The sequence below is a fragment of the Triturus cristatus genome, chromosome 7, assembly GCF_964204655.1.
Source record: "Triturus cristatus chromosome 7, aTriCri1.1, whole genome shotgun sequence".
Taxonomy (NCBI): Eukaryota; Metazoa; Chordata; class Amphibia; order Caudata; family Salamandridae; genus Triturus; species Triturus cristatus.
In genome coordinates this window covers 1085063302-1085084832 of record NC_140590.1, presented here as the reverse complement: position 1 = coordinate 1085084832, position 21531 = coordinate 1085063302, and the positions used below count along the sequence as shown (strand labels likewise).

At 44.3% G+C, this 21531-nt stretch overlaps 1 protein-coding gene across 7 annotated transcripts in view; it reads left to right on the top strand.

Moving 5' to 3' along the window:
* Window positions 1-5236: 5236 nt before the first annotated feature.
* Window positions 5237-21531, top strand: part of LOC146811135 (uncharacterized) — a 469768-nt gene continuing 453473 nt past the window's right edge. For all 7 annotated transcript variants that reach the window (XM_085618200.1, XM_085618199.1, XM_085618198.1 and 4 more), the window contains exons 1-2: window positions 5237-5346; window positions 8038-8090. In XM_085618200.1, the coding sequence (XP_085474326.1) occupies window positions 5298-5346; window positions 8038-8090 (102 nt within the window). In that variant the 5' untranslated portion in view covers window positions 5237-5297. The remainder of the gene's footprint in view (window positions 5347-8037; window positions 8091-21531) is intronic.

Genomic DNA, 21531 nt, shown 5'->3' with positions numbered 1-21531 from the left:
CGGAGTTGTTGGTAGACTTCTTTATTGAATAGGAAGTAATTGTTGGTCAAGCATGTGTGTATCATAGTCAACAACATTTTATTGTGTTCATTAAATTTCATATCCCTACTACCGAGATATTGTTTTATGGCTTCAAGGCCATCTTCATGTTTGATGCTAGTGTATAGGGAGCATATATCCATTACAATGAAACAGTATTCACTGTCCCAAGTAGTCTCCCTGAGTTTGTTTAAGAAATGGCCAGTATCCTTTATGTATGAGGGCAGCATTTCTACAAAATCCCTAAGGAAAAAGCCCACATATTTGGACATGGATTCCAATAATCCACGTTGTGCAGATATTATAGGACGCCCAGGCACAGGATTCATTCGTTGATGTACTTTAGGTATAAAGTATAGAGTTGGTGTATAAGGGTGATCAGTTTCTAGAAAATTATATTCTTCTTTACTTATAAGACCTATCCTTTTCCACTGTGCTAGCTCCTTAAATACCAAATCTTTTACAGCTCTTAATTCAGGAAATGTTGCCTTCCTATAACATAATGGATCCCCAAGATGTCTATTGGCACCTCTTACATAAGCATCACGCAGCCAAAGCACAATATTGCCCCCTTTATCCGCATTTTTCACAATTATATTGTTGTGCTCATTAATTTTCTTCATCAATTTTGAGCACCGTTGTTCACTGTAACTTCTATGCTTGTTTTTACACATTATGGGGCCGATTCCAATCCTGGAAAAAGGCTGTACGAATCGTTGTACGTAGCGTTTTTTCCGTACGACTCGTACCCGGTAAACTTTCCTTACAACCTAGGAAGTACGATTCGTACAGAAAGCCTCTTTCCGTACGAATTCTACAAAAGACCGTACGGTAAAAAAAACACAACGATTCTGATCCGGAACAGCCTGTACGCGACGTCCGGACGTATTTAAGCAGCGGTTTCCGGCCCAGCAAGTACGATTCGTCCCTATGGCACTCCGTACGGCTCTTTTCTTACGGGAGCCAAAAACAACCGTAAAAGCAGAGTCCTACAAACGGAGCCCCGGTACGCGACGTTCTCCGCGATACGAGTCATACTCCGACACGTTCCCAGGGATGCGAGTCGTACAGGGGTGCGAGTCGTACAGGGGTACGAGTAGTACAGGGGTACAAGTCGTACAGGGGTACGAGTAGTACAGGGGTACGAGTCGTACAGACATACACCCCCATGCGTTGTGTATGTACGGTGCGTACCCCAACATTGCGTATGTACAGTGCGTACATACGCTATGTTGTTGTAAGGTGCGTACATATGCATAGGGGGGACTGTACGACTCATACCCCTGTACGACTCGTACCCCTGTACTACTCATACCCCTGTACGACTCGTACCCCTGTACGACTCGCACCCCGTGAACAACTTTTCCCGGGATATGAGTTGTACAAAGTTCGCTTCGTAGCGGGTAAAGTCATTCCCCGTGTACGGGACGTTTTCCGTACGAATCATAAAACGGAAGCCGGTCCGGATCGTACTTGTACGGTCGGACTGTATTTTTAGAATTCGTACCGAAAAGTGTCCGGGTCCGTCTCGTACAACTTTACCCGATCCGATTCGTACGGATCGGCCCGATCCGTATGTATTTTTCCCGTACGAATCGTACTTCACGGGTCGGACGGGACTTGTACGATTCTACGGAAATAATTACAGATACGAGTCATACGGAGAAAAAAAATACAGGATCGGAATCGACCTCATATTTCTATTCAATGTTTTTAGTTCATCAATAACACAGTCACTGAAAATGTCTATAGAATCCCGTGGCATAACCGGAATGAAGGTAGACGGGGGATGGAAAGGGCTGGTGGCAGGACTAGTACTTATAATCCCCATCTCACGAAGCTCCTCCTCTGTATTCCCCAATATTTCGTCTGTATGTCCTGCTAATGAATAGACATTTTTCAAAATTGGCACATCCGATACCTGGAGTTGAATACTAGGTCGATTTTCAATACCTGTCAATTGGTAGCTTTGCTAAGTTTATGAAATTTTATGAGTTTCAATTTTCGTATAAACTTGAATACATCAATCTGCGATTGTACATATTTGAATCCTGATTTGGGGCAAAATGAAAATCCTAAGGCCAAAAGTTCAATTTCTGCTGCATCAAGGTTTAAATCCGTCAGCTTGCATCTGTATCAGATAAAGTAAAATTATCTTCATTTTGCATCTGTGTTGGTGGGGCTTTTGGACTCAGAGCTTGTTTTTTTACAGATTCAAACTTTTTAGAGAACGTGAACATTTTTCCCATCTCATAATCTCTTTTGTCCCTGGCGAATTTGAAAATGTTGCGCTCCTTGATAATGTTTTCATGTTTGTCCAAACGCTTTTTAATATCCTCCTCACCCTTTTTAATTATATCTTGTTGATCCATGGTGTCTAACTCCTGATTTAATTTGTCTATTTGTTTTACTATTTCTGCCCTGTCAATTTCAGCATATTTTATCAGGATACACACCATGTTCATTGAAGCATCAAGATTGTTGGTGGACCCTTCCTGTAACATCAGGGGTTGGGGTTCTCAAATGATGCTGCAATTAGAACCCGCAACCCCCTTGGAACTCTCCCTGTTTCCTTATATTTTTGCAGGGATTTTCCTTCGCACCATTTCGTAAGTTCCGTACGTTGTAGTTTTTCTAGTTTCTTTAAGAGCGTTTAGACATCATTTTGTTTATCCCCACTATTGGTATCATTATTCTTGTCAATGTTGATGCTCTCCGGTAAATTCAAATATAAAGCGTCCGACGCTGCCTCGCGGTCATGGAGCACGTCTGCTTCTGTCGCCATTACGGCGTTTGTATATGGAAAAATAGTTATGCACCGTTCGCCGGTATGCTTACTCTGTTGTTGTGAATCTCTTCACCCTTTCAAGTCAATAATATCAAGACGCTATCCCTGCATATGAACGGCTCACCTCAGAACGTCCCGGTTTTTCAGTTAGTCCTCCGACTCCATGATATTCCCGCGTTGTTCACCAGAGGATACGCCGCAGCATTCAGCTGTCTTCTTTACCATGTGACTTCAGGGGGGCTGGCTCTCAATACTCCTTCCTATATATATCCTCAACCTTCTCTTCACACCTCACCCCCCTCAGCAACATTACAGACTGTGACATAGCACAGTCTCCAGTAGTGACAGAGCGCAGGCTTCAGCATTTGTGTGGCAGGCACATTTTTTGCCCACCGCAAAAATACCATGAATTTTGAGGTTTCTGCCTGAAAATGTTGCTTTTTTTGCTGCAAAAGTGAGGTGTATTTATACAATGCATCTAAAATTACTTCAAATGTAACTTTAAGGCACACATGACATGCTCACATAGACAGATAGGACACAACATTAACGTAAACGAGTGTCTATTGCTTGGTTTGGCTCTATGGTTACGAGATAGGAGTGTGCCGTTCTTGACAGTGCCACGGGTGCCTCTGGATGGACACTGTGATGTCAGCTGTTGGCAATGGCAAAAAAATAAAAACAAGAATGAGAGATATCAGCCTCATATGAATGTACAGCTATGATAGATATAACAACTGATGTTGGTAAAATAGAAACAGAGGTAGCATATCCCTTAGACATTCATAACTCTATCATTGGACTGACATTTGTCTGACATCACAAAGAGGGTCAAGGATATGCAAATTGATGTACACAGTAGTGTTTGGGTGAGAGCCACAGGTCTACCAGAGTCTCGGAGGGCAACGAGTCAAACTGTAGCTTGATGGGTAGCCCATGATGTGGGTCAAACGTTAACCCATAATGTGGTTAGCAGAGAACATTGGGTGACTACAGTAGTGGAGAGACGGGCATAGTTAATAAGTGTGGGCCTTTGTCATTGTTTTGCAGTGGTTAAAGGACTGAACATCTACAGAGTCGTGCCCTAGGTGACTGTCCAGGTAAAATAAAGTCAGTTTGAGGCAGACATCCATGTGAATGTTGTTGTGGTAGGGGCACTGACAAAATACTTATTACATATTGTCATGGATGCTGACTTACTAGTGTCTGTAGCCTGTCTGATGCTAGAGGACAATACCCAGGTCAGCACAGACAATGGCAGAGCAGCGGGGAGAGTGGCGGGTGGCAGAGGGGCTGGCAACTCAGGGCCTGCAATGGAAACAAATACCATGATAGAGGTGTGTATATTTAAGTGGTAATCACAGACACTTTCCCTTTATTATCAGGATGTTGCCTCAGCATATGTTTACTAGATACATTGAATACCTTGTTCCTTCGTGAGAATCTCAGTTGTACCCTTGTGGTTGTGACAGGTATAAAGTGAGGTGTACCTGGCTGGGAGAGAGGGATGCCTTCTGAAGCCATCTTGTTTGGGGCCCTGCTACACGAGGAGGAGGTTATGCTGCATTTGAGAAAAAATAACTAGTAATACTTTGATTTAGGTGTGGGCATACTGGGCAGAAGCAGAGCTCCAAACCCTCCAGAACCCGCACACCGAAATCTGGGGCAGTCACTATGAGGCCCAAAATGTTTTCTTGAAGATAAAACATTCGCCGTACATAATCCTACAAATGAAAAGGCTTTAAATTATGACCATGGATGATGAAAAGCCGTACTCATTAAGAGTGACCTCTCTAATTCAGTTGGGAACAGTAACTGGAGTTGCCAGCCCCATGGGACCTATAAGAGGAGCTACCGGGCAAAACTCAACAAACGACAGGAAATTAGACAGTGAGTTAACGAAGACATGTCTGGGGTTTCCATCTTAAACATTACTTTTTGAGATGGCTTCGACAGTGAATGTTGACTTTCTTTTAAATTTCCAGTGTTTGAATATTTCTGCTGCAGTTAAAATCCCGTGGCTGGCCCGTGCTTGTCAGTAACTTGCACTGAGCCCCACAGAAACAGACTTTCAAAGAGAAATTGGAAATAAGAGAAATTTAAAACAATGAAGTAAGGCAAACAAGAAACAACTAGTTTATTAAAAATAGAAATGCCCACAAATGCTTATCTTTCCTGTCATTTAGAACAAAACAGAGAGATTTCAATTACAGTTAATAACTCTTCCCTTTGGATGGAACATGAGAATGAAGGTGGAGAGAAACTGGCGCCTGTTGAGTCAACATTGATTGATGCCACGGCCAAGAATCAAACTGGTACAATTGTCACGTGACCTGACATCAGATCTGTTGGGAGGAGACTGACTGGTCACTTTCAGTATAAGTAGAGGAGCTCTGGGCTGACAGAGACACCTCATGATTGAACCTTGTGTATTGCAGATCACATCTCGATACCCAGCCATCTCTCAGCCATGAAGATCGCTCTCGTTTTCCTGTTGGTGGGTGTGAGCAGCAGCCATGGTGAGCATCCTTTCTATCCTCATAAATCCTGATTCACAGAGCAAGGGGCCAATCTGCACTTCCAGATTTACGAACTCGCTTGGAGGCAGATTTACAACTTTCCGAAATTCACAAACTCTTTCCAGTGCAATATTACCTTTTCATGCCAAATTACTGGATTTACGAATTCTCGTAAATCTGGAAATGCATCAGTGGACATGGGTATTGCGTGGAAACACCCACAGCAACACCATTGTCACGCCCCTAACACACAAAGTGTTGCGTGAACAGGGACGATATTTACAAGCACAGGTTAAGTCATGCCGGGTGACATTACCTATTCTTGTAAATATCACTCAGCAGACTGCGCCACTGGTGCGTCACGCAACATGATGCACCGGTGGCGTAAGAAGCTTGTAAATCTCCACCATAGTCTTTTAGGGGCTCTGTACGCCCCTGGAATAAAATAAGAGCTTTGTAGTACAACCCACCAACATTCCTGCTGGTAAACAGGGCACTAGAAGAAGGTCCCAATCATCATTATACCCTTGGGATAGGGCAGTGAAATCGATACCAGCCTTTTCTGTCCCATTCACTGCCCTCTGGAAATCTGCTCCAGTTGGGAGGACGTGTGAAGTGGAGACTTAACTCCCACTGTCCGTTGATTTTAAACCAAACATAGGTGAATATTGTCTTTTGATCGACTTACTTTTATCATGGGGCTTTTTTTAGTCTGCTTCCATTTGATGCTGGCAGTGCAGCTGAAACCTCTCTCTCACCTACCCCATGATAATGAAATGAAACTGCTCAGCATGATCGACCTTGAATTGAGCATCAGCTGCAGGCAGAGCAATGCAAAGTGTTACTGCCCATACAGAGATCGATTTATAAAGAGTGAAAGGGATTACACTCCTAAAAAGAAGCTACTTGCAGATACTTTTTCATTCAAGTAAATAATCTCCCAAGCGAGGGAACTAGATATTCCCTGAAAGTGTGTGAGCAACTATAAACATAATTTCTTATGGGTATCCACAAACTTTTCTCTCAGCACCTTCTGAAGCTGGAAACATATGGGGCAGGAGTAAATACGTTACCGGGATGAGGATGTGAAGGAATACTCCTCGAATTGTTGGGCGTGTAAAGCAATAGGTTTTTCAAAACTGAAAGCAATTTTTAAAGTGGATAAAAAAAAAGGTGCTCTTGCACACCTACATTTCCACATGCATAATTCGATGCTATTGCATACTATGTATAATGAGGAATGAGAATTATTTTTAATTAAAAAGGGGAATTTTCAAAAGTTTTCCAATACTTCTGGATACCTTTCAGAAGTGAAGAAATGTAAGCATTACCGCCTTGTCTTTTTTCCTCGCCCCTGTCCGTATATTATTGATGTTTCTGCTACCTGTGACTGATTACCCAAATACCCAGTTGCAAATAGCTGGGAAGAAAGGCTATTCTTTCACAATAAACAGTTTTTCTTCTCTTTCCATTTTGTTAGTGAGTACCGCCCTCTACTTCAATACTTCTCCTCCCCTCAGTTGTACAAATACTTGATACAAAGAATAGGGAGGGAACCAGAGCCTGTGCAAGGGGGGGGAGGCAGGGAGTGGGGAATGGACTGAGGCGGACTCTAGGACATACAGCTTAGCGGCCATGTGGGGAAATAGACTATCGAGAGATCCATCGCACGAGCTGCTTCATAGAGCGCTTACAAGAACTTTTGTTTCTAAGGCGGAGATATGAATGCTGCTAACAAGCTAGAAGGCCAGCCATGAATAAGCAGGGTGGGGAGGAGAAGAAATTGTCAGGGACTGGAGGGGAGGGGTTAAGAAACAGACACGAGAGATAGTCAAAACATGGACACCGTGTGAAATGCTCTTTCAGATTTAACAAAATTGTCCCTGAGTTAGTAACTATAATGTGACAAGTGGAATGCTTGAAGATATAGGGCCCTGCTCCATGGGAGGGAACAAACAATGAAAAAGGAGGGATAAATAGGGAAAATACCCACTTGGAAGCAAGGATTTTTAAAGGACACTGAAATGAACAAATTCAAAGCAGTGGGCTCTATGTAACGCCTCAGAGTGAATAAAGCATGTCTCAAAGAGACAGCTCAAGCGCTGCCTTGGCTCGACCTAAAAAGGAGCGTGTGTCATTATCAGGAGCCATTAACAGTCAACAGACTGATTAATATCACAATAGAAATATTTTACTGTGTGAGCATTATTTGCCCAACAGGAGATGTCCTATTAATTGCAAATACAGTTTGATGAATTTAGGATTGAGGACTTTGTTGTGGAAAGTACTCTTTTACTTTGAAGCCTAGGGCTATTTTAGAAGTTTCTGCTCTCACTGTTTATCAGCCACGGGTACTCTGGTATTTAGAAATCAAACCAAAATGTTACTCTTTGGAACTTACTTGTGTAAAGGAACCATAGCACTGCGAGAAACAGAGACAGAAGCGGAGAGCAGGCCTCCGACACAACTCCAAAGGGATGTAGTTGCAGGCAGATATCGTCCATCCTGTCCAATGAAGCATTGTAAACGGAATTACAGATATATTAGCGACACCCTTGGAAAATTGTGTTTTAATACAAATAGGAAGCGAGAAAGGCAACTACGAAGTTACTCTGTGGCTGCATGCAATTTAAAACTTTTGGATTCATTTACCGATATTCTCTAATTATTTGATTTTTGTCTGCATTTTAGCTGGTTTCAACATGAATGCGACCAACGTTCAAAAATGCCTCACACAGTGTCTGGTAAATACATCGCTTATTTTAGATGCACTCATATATATTTGATTCTACTTTTGAAATAATATTTGAAAATGATGTGTATGTTATTAATATTTATGTAAAAAGCTTGTTCCAATATTTTAGCGTTTTTGTAACTGATTTTGAGTGCCATACTGCAGTTTGCAGGTATGAATAGGTGTATTTATTTCTTGCATGCAATTAAATGCATACCTTTGTACAAGTCTGAACAGGAATGATCTACTGCAGGAACAGTTTGCTAGAATGAGTTTGTTAAACAGGTATATGTTGCATTTGTTTTTACTTTTCAACAAAACGCGTTTCTAGTTCTAATAGATCAATACAATATTGCAATACAATATGCTGCAAAATGCAGCATATTACGTTTCTTCTGCAAAATTTGGTAGAATCTGATAGATAATGTGATCATCCATTGCAGCATAATGCTAGTTATTGTGACAATGGGAAAGCTCCACAAAGGGTTATGGGGCGGGCATTGTGATCATAAAACCCATATTTCAAATTGAACTGTGAAATATTTTTCAAATTTCGCAGGTGCATGTAAAATATGTGGTTTTTAACACTTCATTTCGGGCAATAAAAGTACACAAAGATGTGATGCATATCTTTTCAATTACGTGTTTGTATACTGATGACTAAAATTACAGCTTCAACAAAATATTTTGAGAAAAACAGTGGAAGCTCTGTGAACTTTTCAAAGTAGTAGAGAATTTATGGTACATTTTTCCTGAAGCAGTCACATCAGGACTAGTGCAGTGAGCTAAGGCTATTCTAGATTTATAACCTGAATGTGAGCACATAATTTCTGGGCTCTGATTCTATTTAAAATAAACATTGATAATGCCAACGATTTTGGCCACTTTCTTCTAAATATGCCCCAATGTCTGCCCAGCATACGCTTGGCTTTAACGTGTCAAAACATATTGCAGGAAGGCCCACTTAGTTATCATAAGTAATTGGAGGTACAGAAAAGCAAGCTATGTCACTGGTACATGGGGACTTAAAGGGCTGAGTCAACAACAGGTGATTCACCAAGTGACAACCTGCAAAAGCTAAAAAAAAAACATCAGAATGCCCATAACAATAGTTTGTTATTTAAAATAAAAAAATCCCTTTGCACCGGAAAAGAAGAGCAATCTTTAGGATCTAACACAGAATCACCATTTCTACCCATATTGTAGTGTGCATCAGGTCATGTCAATTTGCATAACACTGTATACTCGTATGGGCAGTTGTGATGGAAAAACATCCTATACACAAAACCCCGTATTTTAAGCCTTCCTATTACGAGACTGATATGCAACTAATGAGAATCCAATTATTTCGGAAGACCTCAATTTAGACTGTAACGAATGACAATCACATCCAGCCAACAGTAGCTCCTCCATTTCTCCTATTCTGAGGGGTATCTTCAGGGAGTTGTGTGGAGTGGATCACCACCTCCCCCATTCATTTTTCAGAGTCGTGTTAAGGAGGCCCCCCAACAGACTTGTGAGGTGATGGTCAGGTCCTTTCCTCACCATCACTTTACTTTCGATAGCAAGCTTTGAGATGGTGAGCATTTGGAAGATAACAAGCATGTGACTGCAGGCAGTGCCCAGTCTGATTGGGCTAGGTGTGCTTTTTCTTTAAATCCCTGCAATGCCTGCCTGCAATGTGGTCAGGATGGTTTTTGTGCAGGAAGGGATACCTTCCTGCATAAAAACTATTCTTAGAGATTAAGACCACTTTTTATGGGAGCTGCAGAATGCAGCACACATGCAAAGAGGAAATGATGAGGAGAAATAAAGATATGTTTCCTCTTTATGCCAGACTTGTGTAGGCACACCATTATGGTGGAAACTCATCTTTACTGACTTTAGTAAATGTGGGTTTGCGTCAAAATACATGGGTGGATGCATGGAAATACCAATGTTACACCCATGTAATGCTTCCCCCTATGCAAGGTAACAAAAGGCAGCAGTATCTGCTGCCTTGCTTTATTTTGTTATTTTTTTTCAAATTCATGCAAAGCCATGCAAACAGGTCTTTGCATGGCTTTGTAAATGCTAAATTAGATTTTGTGCTGGGGCAGCACCAAAAACGTGATACCACCCTCAAGCAAAATGTTAGGAAATATAGACCCTGGTGTGCACGGGCTAACGGCGGCCCAAGAGCTGTGTACCATGTGGAGCTACTCCTTTGAGCAGCAGTTGCCTGTGAAGTAGAGTCTGATTTCACTCTGTACCCACTTGTGTGTGTAAATGTAAAATGTAAATGTAAATGTAAATGTAAATGTACGCACATCAGGTCAGCGTGCCAGTTATCATTGGTGACACCTCAGTTCGGACATAATCAGAAGATCCCAAAGCACCTCTGCTTCATGATTTCAGGTATTCCTGCAGCATGTCCTGTCACCCACCTTTTTAGGTATGTGAGGTGAAACAGGGGCTCAGCAGAGCTCTGTCCGTAAATCACTTTGATCACATCTAGAGAAAGGTATTTTGTAATCACAACTCACTACTCCACAAATAATTAATTTAGATATTAGTGCCTCATGCAGCAATGACATTCTGAAGGTCTGTAATAATGCAGGTTTCTCATGCTTATTGATGTACAGTTGGTTAATGCACTTCGTGAGTGCAATTTTTAGTGGCAGATTTATAGCTTCCTGAAATATCTTGGAGGTTTAATGTGCAAGCTACCAGTTCATTGCATATACCTTTAGTTCAAACATTTGTATTCTTAGTTGGATGGTTACTGCTTTTGTTGCTGACCAATACCTTGTTTAACTTGTAGGTAAGACGTAAGAGTCGTAGTAATATAGCTCAGTGAGTCGTGCACCGCAAAACCCACTGCATGTCACATGTAAGCAGACGTTTGTGTCCTTGCAGGTTTTTACTGAATTGGTTCAGTTGGGTAGTAACAAACACCATTCAGGCACTTAATAAGAGTTTCCCATAACAGTATCTGAGGGAGGATTCCCGCTAGGCAATTGTAGGATGCTCCGTGTGAGAAAGTGTGTCTTTTGACATAGGTAGCCCCCACTTTTTGCCTGGTAGTTGATGTGGTTTTGATTGTATTGCACAGGGCCCCTGCCAACCAGGTCCCCTGTCCCAGTGCTTCTTCCCTAAAACTGTTTCACAATTGGCTCTTCAGGCCCCCTGTAAGTCCCTACTAAATGGTAACTGGGTACTTAGGGCATTGGAACTGAATAGGGTCCCCTGGAACCACTCACCTAGGCCATGCAGACTGCCACTGCAGAATGCATGCCCTGGCGCAGACAAAAATGACAAAGTCGACATGGCACACTGCCTGTGTGCCATGCCAACTAGCACTGCCTAAGGTAAGTCACCCCTCTAGCAGGATTTACAGCCCTAACGCAGGGTGCACTATATCACAGGTGTGGGCAAATCTTCATGAGCAGATATGCTCCTACAACATTTAAGTGTATTCTTCGATATTGTAAGTGCCAGGGAAACCATGGAGATCTCATGGGCTGGAATCTCGACAACTTGAGTTCCCCAGCACCATGATAGCTTTTCTGCACCCAGGAGTGTTTGGTACCAAACTACTCCTCTCAATATACCCACACTGATGTGAGTGGGGGATTTATTGAAACATGTACTTAGAGATCTCATCAGAGGAGCCCCCAAAAAACCTACCAACCCTGGTGCGGTCAGAGACCAGTTTTCGGCACCCTGCCACTACCAGACATGTTTCTTGACCCCTGGGTCAAGAGCTCCTGCTCTCCGGGACCAGAAACAAATCACATCCTGGGTGGAGGTGTCACACCTCCTCCCCCAGGATGGGCAGCATGCTCGAGAAGGAAGCTTCAAAAGTCTGCCGCCTTAGTAATGCAACCCTCAGCCTCTGCTTCTAGCAGCAGATTTCAGCCCCCGGTTTACTCCCCACTTTGGGCAGGAAAACCAACAGGAAAAATTAGGAATAATAGGAGGTGTGCCACCTCTACCTACTCCACCCCTAAGGTGAAGGAGGCGAGGTGAAGTACATTTTTCAGCCCCTGCCATCTTGAAGATGGAGGGACTCCTCCAATCAGGGCAAGGACTCTGCCCACTCTCACAGGAGGGTGGCATAATTGAGAGTGTAGACACACCAGATTAGGTGTTCATTGGCCCTACCTGTCCCTCCCTTAAAATGCCCCTAAATCTAGTATGTAGGTGGCTCCAGTAGACCCTGAAAGTAGTGCTTGCTGACCTAAGAAGAAAAAGGATGAAGAAGATGCCATGCAGACAAGACTGTTGTTGCCCTCTTCCTTGGCCCCAGCCATACCAGCCAGCTGCAGCCCTCGCAGTCAGCGACCTCCACAACCCCTGGGAGTGCTTCCAGCCTTTGAAGAAGACTAGAACTCCCAAGAACTGCGGCTCTGTCCAAAAGAAAGCAACACAAAGGACTCTGGTGCCCACCGAACCCCCGATCACTGACCACTCTGCACTGACACCTCCATCCTGTGTTCAGGTGGCCTGCTGACCCAGAACAGCTTCCTAGCAATCCTAAGTCCCAGTCCAGCATCGGCTGACCCATCCCGGACTCCACGTTGATGCTATCAGTGTGAATCCAAAGGCTCCCCCCAACTGCATCCTGCTCCGGTAAGAGAAACCCGACGTCAAAGGACAGCTCTGCACCAGAAGCCCCTGGGCCCGGAGGAGCTCCATTGACGGTATTCCTAAGACCCACAGCATCCCAATTTATCTCTGCTGTTGCTGGCTCCATTCATGCAGCTTCCAGTTTGTCGCCTGCAGCCTGTTTTCCACACTGATTTTTGCCATTAAATTGCATTGGACGCTTAACACCATGTTTGCACCCGGCCATCCCTGTGCCACTGGTGGTGTATGTTTGGTGGTACCTTGTGGCCCCCCCTGTGCTTACCTAAACCTCCGAAGCTTGAGCTCTGCAGCGGCTCTACTTACCTGCGACCAGTGTGTCTTCAAGCACCCCCAGTCGCCATTGGGTAATACTGGGCCTGGTCTTTTAGTTTGATATCTGCACCCAGCTGCCGCTAGTGGTGCAGTGTTTATGCTTACCTGAACCATGCCCTCTACTGACCCTGCAACCCAAAAACTGTATTTGTAAGTTGTTTTCTAACCTGTAAAACTGGATTATTGTTTTCCTCCCTAGGATAACATTGCAAAGACTGGAAATTGCAGTGTGTCTGCTTTTGAACTTGAAAAGAATTCCTATTTAAAAACGCACTTACCTTTTTGCGAAGATCTTGGTCTTAAAATAAATCCTGAACAAAGCGTATTTTTTAAAAATGTGTGTGCATCTCCTTTTTGAGCTGTGTATCATTTATTGGTCATTGTGTCCACAACAAATGTCTTACAGTCCTCTGTGTTAGGCCTAAGGCTGCTCACCCACACTACCACAAGTAGAGCACTTTGGGTTTGCATTGTGCCCTGTACACTTCTGGGGGAATCTCTGGACTCTGTGCATGGTATAACCGCCAAGTAGTATACCATATACAGAGTCAGCTTCCTACTTTGGGGTCTTAGTCTAGAACTTTCCAGGCCTGCAAATAACAGAGCCAGTAATTTTGGGTCCTTAGACACTGGACCTGGACCTGACAGGAGATAATAAGGCTGTGGTAAACTGTGGCTCCCTGCTCCCTTACTGCAGCAAAATAGAGCAAAAATGTTTCCCAGGTCTCACCTCTACTCATGATCTTCCCCGCCACCCCATTCTCTCTCCTATCTGCACCATAAAGAAAAACAAAGCCCAACATCCAGCTACCCCCGACTAAAATTGGTCATAAATTGATACATTTTTGGGCCTGTTTTTTCCACATAATGGGGAAAGCACACACACAGAATAGGACCCTGTATTCCTGTATCTATGAGTTATTCCCAATTCTGAGAAAAACAATGTGTAATCCCGAGTTTTGGTGTGGGAATCTGGACTGAATTGGTGATTCCAGTTCTCAGTATACCTGTTCCAAATTACGAGGAACTCAAAATAAGTGTATAAGTGCCAAAAACGTCTGTTTGAATTATGCTATGTACTACGTTGTTATTAGTGTAAAAACATATAAGCATGTTTCCATTGACCAGAGCAGGATCCTAGCCCCACCTGATCTTACTGCCATGGTACTAAGGGTGGGCCTTCTCCATGCTAAGCCAGCTGTTGTGTATTTGTTCGAGCAGCAGGGTGGCAGAACGGAGGCTTAGTTCTTGTCTGACTTATCTTGTCTGACTTATCCTGTTGGAAGCAGCATGAAGGTCTGTTTCTCTTGCCCTGTGCCACACACTGCATTGGAATCTTTTTGCTTACTTCTTCAGATCTCTGACTCCACTTACCCTTTCTTTTTCAGTCTACCTTAGGACCCCTTATCCTGTGTTGCGCAGGGGGTGGGATTTTTAAGTGAACTCCTCTTTTCGCCTCTGCTCAGGATCAGTAATGCTTCCTATCATCACCTTTCAAGACATATTCTTATGAATAGTAAATCAAGGAATGCCTTAAGTGTTGGAAATAGAAACGTTTGCTCCCATAACTAACAAACAGGGTGAAGGAGGATTAGTGGCAGACAGGGGGCAGAGTCATGAGGTAGTACATCATAAGGAGAGGAATCAATGCCAGTAGATGGTCTGTCAGGACACATGCATCAATTGTACACACTCTGCTCCTAAAAAGGTTGAAGAGGTAAGTGTGATGGTTAATCTGTTTTGCCTCACTCAATGTGTTCCAAATTCAGTTATAAGATACCTTAGTGGGTTAAAGAACCTGTTGCAGATACCTATGTGTAGCCAGCAGGTCTAAACTTACAATACTGGAAAGATAGCCCAGGCGTTTAATGCACTAAATAGTGAGATCTACATGCAATCATGGCCACAGGTGTGAATCACAGAATTGTTATAGTAATGAGTCTACTGTAGAGCATTGCATGCAGTCTACAGATCACAGATTTGTACTAGGTATGATTAATAAATAAATGCAGGTGTTGTAAAGTTCCTTGTGCAACCTGCAGGAGACAAGTTGCAATATTAGTAAAGCAGCTCAGGGAGTTTTATACTAACTGCATAACATCAAGATAACTTGAAGTTTTGTAATTCTACGGTTGTTAAAACTAGTTCCCATGGGTCGTATTGACACTTATTATTACGGTTTGGAAGCTGGTGCCTTGGTTTAGCCAGCTGAACACTTGATCAAGAAACATGCAATGAACTTCAGGTAACAATTTCGAAGACACTTCATTCTTCTGATGTCGAAGCTGGCAAACTGTTATCTAATATCTGGTGTAAAGGTGTAACTGTTAGCCCATGGACAGAATAATGGTGACAACTCCTATATAGTGGTCAGAAATGTAACAGGTGTGCTGTATTAAAAAAAATCTTTCAGATTGGTTTGTTTCTAGGCAATTTGTGACTCGACACAGTGTCTCTTGTTTCCTCTGATGGATTGCTCTGCCTGGAAGAATTGTGAAATTCCAGTTGGGCTTTCAGTTTGAACTCTAAGACCTGCTGCCAGCCCAGGAACACTTTGGACAAAGATATTTCGGCTTCCAAGCATTGGTCAATTACCAGATGGGCCCCTCGTCCTTGCTGAGCATAACAAATTATCAATTTTATCGCAATGTCTCTCTTAGTGATCATGAGCCCCAGGGAACAATGGGCAAGTTGAGCTCTAGTCAGATCAACATCCTCCAGGGTATCTAAAATCACAAATGACGGTGTCATGGGCCCTTAGAACTGATTATCTGTGACATTTCATCCACTACCTTGCCTCAAAAGGTTGGATAGTTTGACTTTGCCTAATAGCATCTATGAGAGTGCCTTCTTTCTCGCTGCATTTCATGCTATCTGGATGCACTATAATGCTTATCATTTACAATCTGCTCCTGTGATAGCAGGCTTTGTGTAAAGGTTTAAGTTAAATTACTCCCAGGCTATCCCATATAGCAACCTCTCAAGGATGCATCAATGTGGCTTCCCATCCAGTTTCCTCAAAGGATCCGTGCTTCTTTTCCGTGAGGCTGGACACCCTGCATGCAGTTTGACCTACTTTTAAGTGGAGTTTTAAAAAAAGCCCTTTGACAACGAAAAGATGTTTCTCAATTAGAACTCTACATTTCAGATGAGTAGCCTCTGATAAATTAAACCCATCTAGAGAACAGGGTGTGAGTGCATGGTGTAGTTGGAGGTATTTCAAATTATTTTTTAATATTGTGAATTACTTGACTTTGCTCTCCCCAAGTATATCTCATGTTTTAGAAATGCTCAAAGTATCCCATCTTGCCAACCCCTTCATCCTGACCATATCTTTCAACAAATTGCCCACCCATAGAGTGGTTCCATCTGTGATTTTCCTACTCCAGCCACGAAGTGCCATAGCCTTATGCCAGGTCTGTATTACTGTTTGTCACAATCAGTTGTGTGATTTGTCTTTTCAATTCATACAGGTAATGCACATAAGTGCTAACACTCACAGATAACATATTAAGAGATATTGATTGTTTTTCACTCGGCCTTGCAACCACTCACTCACAGTCAGGAGGCTCAGAGGACAATCTTATATTGCAAGTGCAATGACTCTAGCAAAGACTAATCTTAAGAGGGCCTTCAGTGACATGTGAGGAGACATACCATCCTTAGGGGAGAAGAGTAAGTCAGTTTCTAGTCTTTCGGTCAGCAACATAGCTGGGACCATATAAAGTGTTTTTGCAAGACACATAGAGGCTTTGGAAGGGTATTATGTTAGAAATGAGTTCCCCCAATCAATGAAATCAGTAACTTATGAGTTATTTATGCATTAGTCTGAAAAGCAGAAAGAGCCACCTCCAGATTTTGGTTTAGTAAGCCCTCCATATTTCCTCTTTCCTCCATCACGTAGCACTTAATAGCCTCAGAGTCATGTTGATAGCTATATTTTAAGCTCAGCTTCCTCCCCACCACCTATTTGCAGGATTAACCAGCATAGGGGATTCTCTGAAGCAGGCAAAGCTATGCTTTGGAGGCTCCACGCTCAATGCTACTGCACAGCATTTGTTTTGTTTTTTTGCAAATAAACTCCCAATGTGAGAGTTTGTTTTTGAAAAACAAAATATATGTTACTCACACACTATGGGTTTGTTGGTCATTTATTTACATTCCTGTTCAGGACCAATAGAGCAATAGGGCAGATGGTCTCAGTTTCTTTCTCTGTTGGCCTTGCTTCAGCCGAGCTATTATACAAAGCTGTGCCAGTGGAAACATGATCATTTGTCTGACTCTAAATAGAGCTGATGAACCAGGAGGTAAGATGACAGGGTGCTCTGCCACACTTGTGTCATAGTATTCTAAATAAAGGCCTTTGTCTAAATGATCTGGTGATGGGAGTATTCTTCAAGCTTATGAGAGCTGAAAAATATGTGCAGAATCAACTGAATGGCACCCACAGCAAACAACAGGATATCATTCACACAATTTCATCCCCAATGCCTCCTTAATCTAAAACTACAGATTTCTGCCACCAAACTAATTCAGCATGCCAGAGGCTTTCTTGATAAACCATTTAAGAGTGGTTGTGATGGGCATCCCAGCCTAATACCCCTTCACAAGTCAAACATACATACAAGCTCACCCTTACAACTGCAGTAGACTTTGAGTACAGGAGGTTGATCTAAGCCTGAAATATCAAGTAGAACACAAAGTGTTCCAGCACCAGAGATAAACATCACCAGCCATCACCCTTTTGGAGTCACAGGGACGAGCTGTTAGCTGTTCATCCAAGGCTCTAATTTTGTTTTAGCCACGTGGATCTTTGAAGCCAAAAGCTTGATTGATCTGGGAGAATCACACTTGTATTCACCGTAGGCAAGATGTTGCTAACAGTATGCCCACTATTTTAATCTGGAGCAACATCGGATGGCACGACGAGCAGTCAACCCACGGTTACCATATACAACAGTAATGGTTACATGTCTACGGTAAATAGACAGTTCAGTAATGACTTCAACTTCTTTAAACATTTAGGTGCCGATTCCAATCCTGTAAAACCCGGGCACGAATCGTCGTACGGAGTGTTTTCTCCGTACTACTCGTACCCGGGAAATGAACTGTACAAACCAGCAAGTACGATTCGTACAGAAATATCATTTCCGTACGATTCGAACAAAAGCCCGTACGGGAAAAATATACCTATGAGTCTGATCCTGGACAGCGCGTACGTGACGTCTGTATGGAGTCAGGCAGCGTACTATGGACCAGCAAGTACGATTCATCCCTACGTCACTCCGCACAGCTCTTTGTTTACGGCAGCCAAAAACTCCCGGAAACCTGAGTCGGACGCGAAAACGGAGCCCTGGTACACGACGGAGAGCCATGGACCCCATCCTACGTGTCATCCCGACCCTCCTAGCCTACGACCTGGTGCACTGACCCTGACGCCCATGCCGCAGCAGGTCAGAACAACACCCAGGGGCAAAGGGGTTGTATGGGGCAGGAAACATACACCATACCCACATTTAAACCTACAAAATGGAGACAATACATTACCTCCAGGGTCTGGTCACTTCGGGGGGCGTGTCCACCAATCCCTGCGTACCGCAACAACAGAACTGGATGTGTATGCGTACCCCTACGACACCACTACAATCCTGATATGGACCATACCCACGCCATGAATGTGTGGGTACGGTGCGTATCACTATTGTAGTGGTGCCGTAGGGGTACAGTGGTATGCACCATACCCACACATCCATAGCGTGGGTATGGTCCATATTACTATTGGAGTGGGGCCGTAGGGGTACGCGTAATGCGTACCGTACACAGGCTCTCAGAGCGTGTGTGCGGCTCATATCACCATCGGAGTGCTGCCGTAGGGGTAGGCGTGATGCATTACCTACACACGCACTCAGAGCGTGTGTATGGTCCGTACCACGCGTACCCCTACGGCACCAATACAATCGTGATACGGACCGTACACATGCTATGAATGTGTGGGTACGGTGCGTACCACGCGTACCCCTACGGCACCACTACAATAGTGATACGCACCGTACACACGCTCGGGGAGCGTGTGTACGGTGCGTATCACTAGTGTAGTGTTGGCGTAGGTGTACGCGTGGTAAAGACCGTACACACGCTCGGAGAGCGTGTGTTGGGTACGCATCACGCGTACCCCTACGGCACCACTACTATAGTGATACGGGCCGTACACACGCTCGGAGAGCGCATGTATGGTCCGTACCACACATCAACTACGGCAACACTACACTAGTGATACGGACCGTACACACGCTCAGAGAGCGCGCGTACGGTCTGTACCACGCGTACACCTACGGCAACACTACACTAGTGATAAGCACCGTACACACGCTCTGAGAGTGCATGTACGGTCCATACCACACGTACTACTACGGCCACACTACTATAGTGATACAGACGGTGCGTTTCAGACGCTTACGCTGGTGATACGATGCGCATATGCCTGTAATGGAGGTCTCCGACTCGTACAAGGCTGTACATCAAGTCATTGGAATTGCTGACTTACATGTGCAGGGCCTAGGTGTGTCAGGCTGGGATATTCCACATGTCTACTAATGTTTTTGCACAATTGATGTGTGATGACCTGTGTACACATGTCATGTGTGATAGGGCACTATGTGGCACACTGCCCCTTCACACTTAGCACATGTCTGCCTGTAGTACATACGTGTCAAGCACAGCCTCACTGGTATGGCACAGTCACCACCACCCGCACCTGTCCCCTGATACCAGGGACAGGGACACTCCATCAACTGACATGTCATGATCCACGTGCCCCTATGTGACTATGTCCTGTGTGTGTCATGTGTTCCCAGGAGCTTGCTGTTAGTGTTCCGTCAACTACATCTGCAGTTGATGCATCCAATACGTGTCTGTGTGGAGATGGGCATGGCACACATCTACGCACGCCATGGCACATGTGGATTTCCACGGAGGCATGGTCTGTGTGCATCGGACATCATATTTTCACACGCAGACATATGGGCATTTTCGAAAGGTCTGTGTTTTTGGTTTGCACGTGTACCACTTCATCGCAATGTTTTTGATCTGTACATTTGACATTCCATGTGAGCTGTGCGTCTCGCTTGCCGTCAGCTGTCTGTATGAGATGACATCCTTTAACTGCAGCTAGGTGGATGTATGTCACTCCTGTGATGTTCCTGGCTGTTCACTCCGACTGGCCTCCAGCTCGTTTCAGGGCATGTCAGGTCGACTTGACAATCAACAAGTGTACCCGGGGATTCGTAGGAGTCTCACCATGCTGGCATATGTGTCCTGGATGTAGTGCACAGACCAGACTCCGGATTTAGATTATGTCTCGTAGCAGTTTAGCATGTGCTCTGTTCCTTGACATTTATGTTGGTAGACTCTCAAACTTCGTTATTCAATACATTTTCTGCAGGGCACCGCCTGTCCCACGACCAATGCCAGACTTGGCTACCATGAGGGAACGTGCCTGCATCCGGCGGTACAGATTCACTCGGCAGTTGATTGAGGACTTGACGGACAAGCTGGCACCACACCTCCAACCGCAACACAGGTATCCTACTGCGCTGACCCCCAAGATGAAGGTGATGGCATCCCTACATTTGTTTGCCACAGGTACGTTTCAATTGACCATAGCTGATGTTGGTGGGATGTCACAGACAACGTTCAGCCGTGTCCTGCGTGATGTTTTGGCAGCCATTTTGGCGCACCTTGATGAATTCATCAAATTTCCTACTCCTGGGGAGTTGACAGATGTCAAAGGTGATTTTTATGCCCTGGGAGGGATGCCCCATGTCATTGGGTCCATTGAAGGGACACATGTGGCTTTGGTACCACCACAGGCACAGGAGGTAGCCTATCGCAACCGTAAACATTACCACTCTATAAATGCCCTTGTGGTGTGCCTTGCTAACATGCTGATTTCCCATGTCTGTGCACGTTTTCCAGGGTCAGCACACAATGCCTACATCATGAGATGTAGCAGGGTGCCAGAAATGATGCTGCGGCTGCACACCGAACGAGCCTGTCTTGTTGGTGGGTATACTCTGTTTGTCCTGTGTGTTGCGTTATCCTTGCCCCTTACGGCATCTCCTGAGCCACTTATTTACAAGATGTTTCCATGTAGGGGACTCTGGATATCCCAACATGCCATGGCTGATGACATCTCTCCACAACCCAAGATCAGCTGCAGATCACCGGTACAACAATGCACACGGGTAGACCAGGCGAGTGATTGAGAGGACGTTTGGCCTCCTGAAGAGCCGATTCCGTTGCCTTCACAAGACAGGCAGGTCCCTCCCATATGCCCCGGAGAAGGTCTGCAAAATCTTCCTCGTGTGCTGCATGCTGCACAACATGGCAGTGGAGAAGGCAGTGCCACTCCTCCTGGACCAGGATGAGCAGGAACATCCACCCGTGGAGGATGAAGGGCTTGGGCATGAGGCAAGTGAGGAGGAGGAGGAAATCTGGAGTCAGCTCAT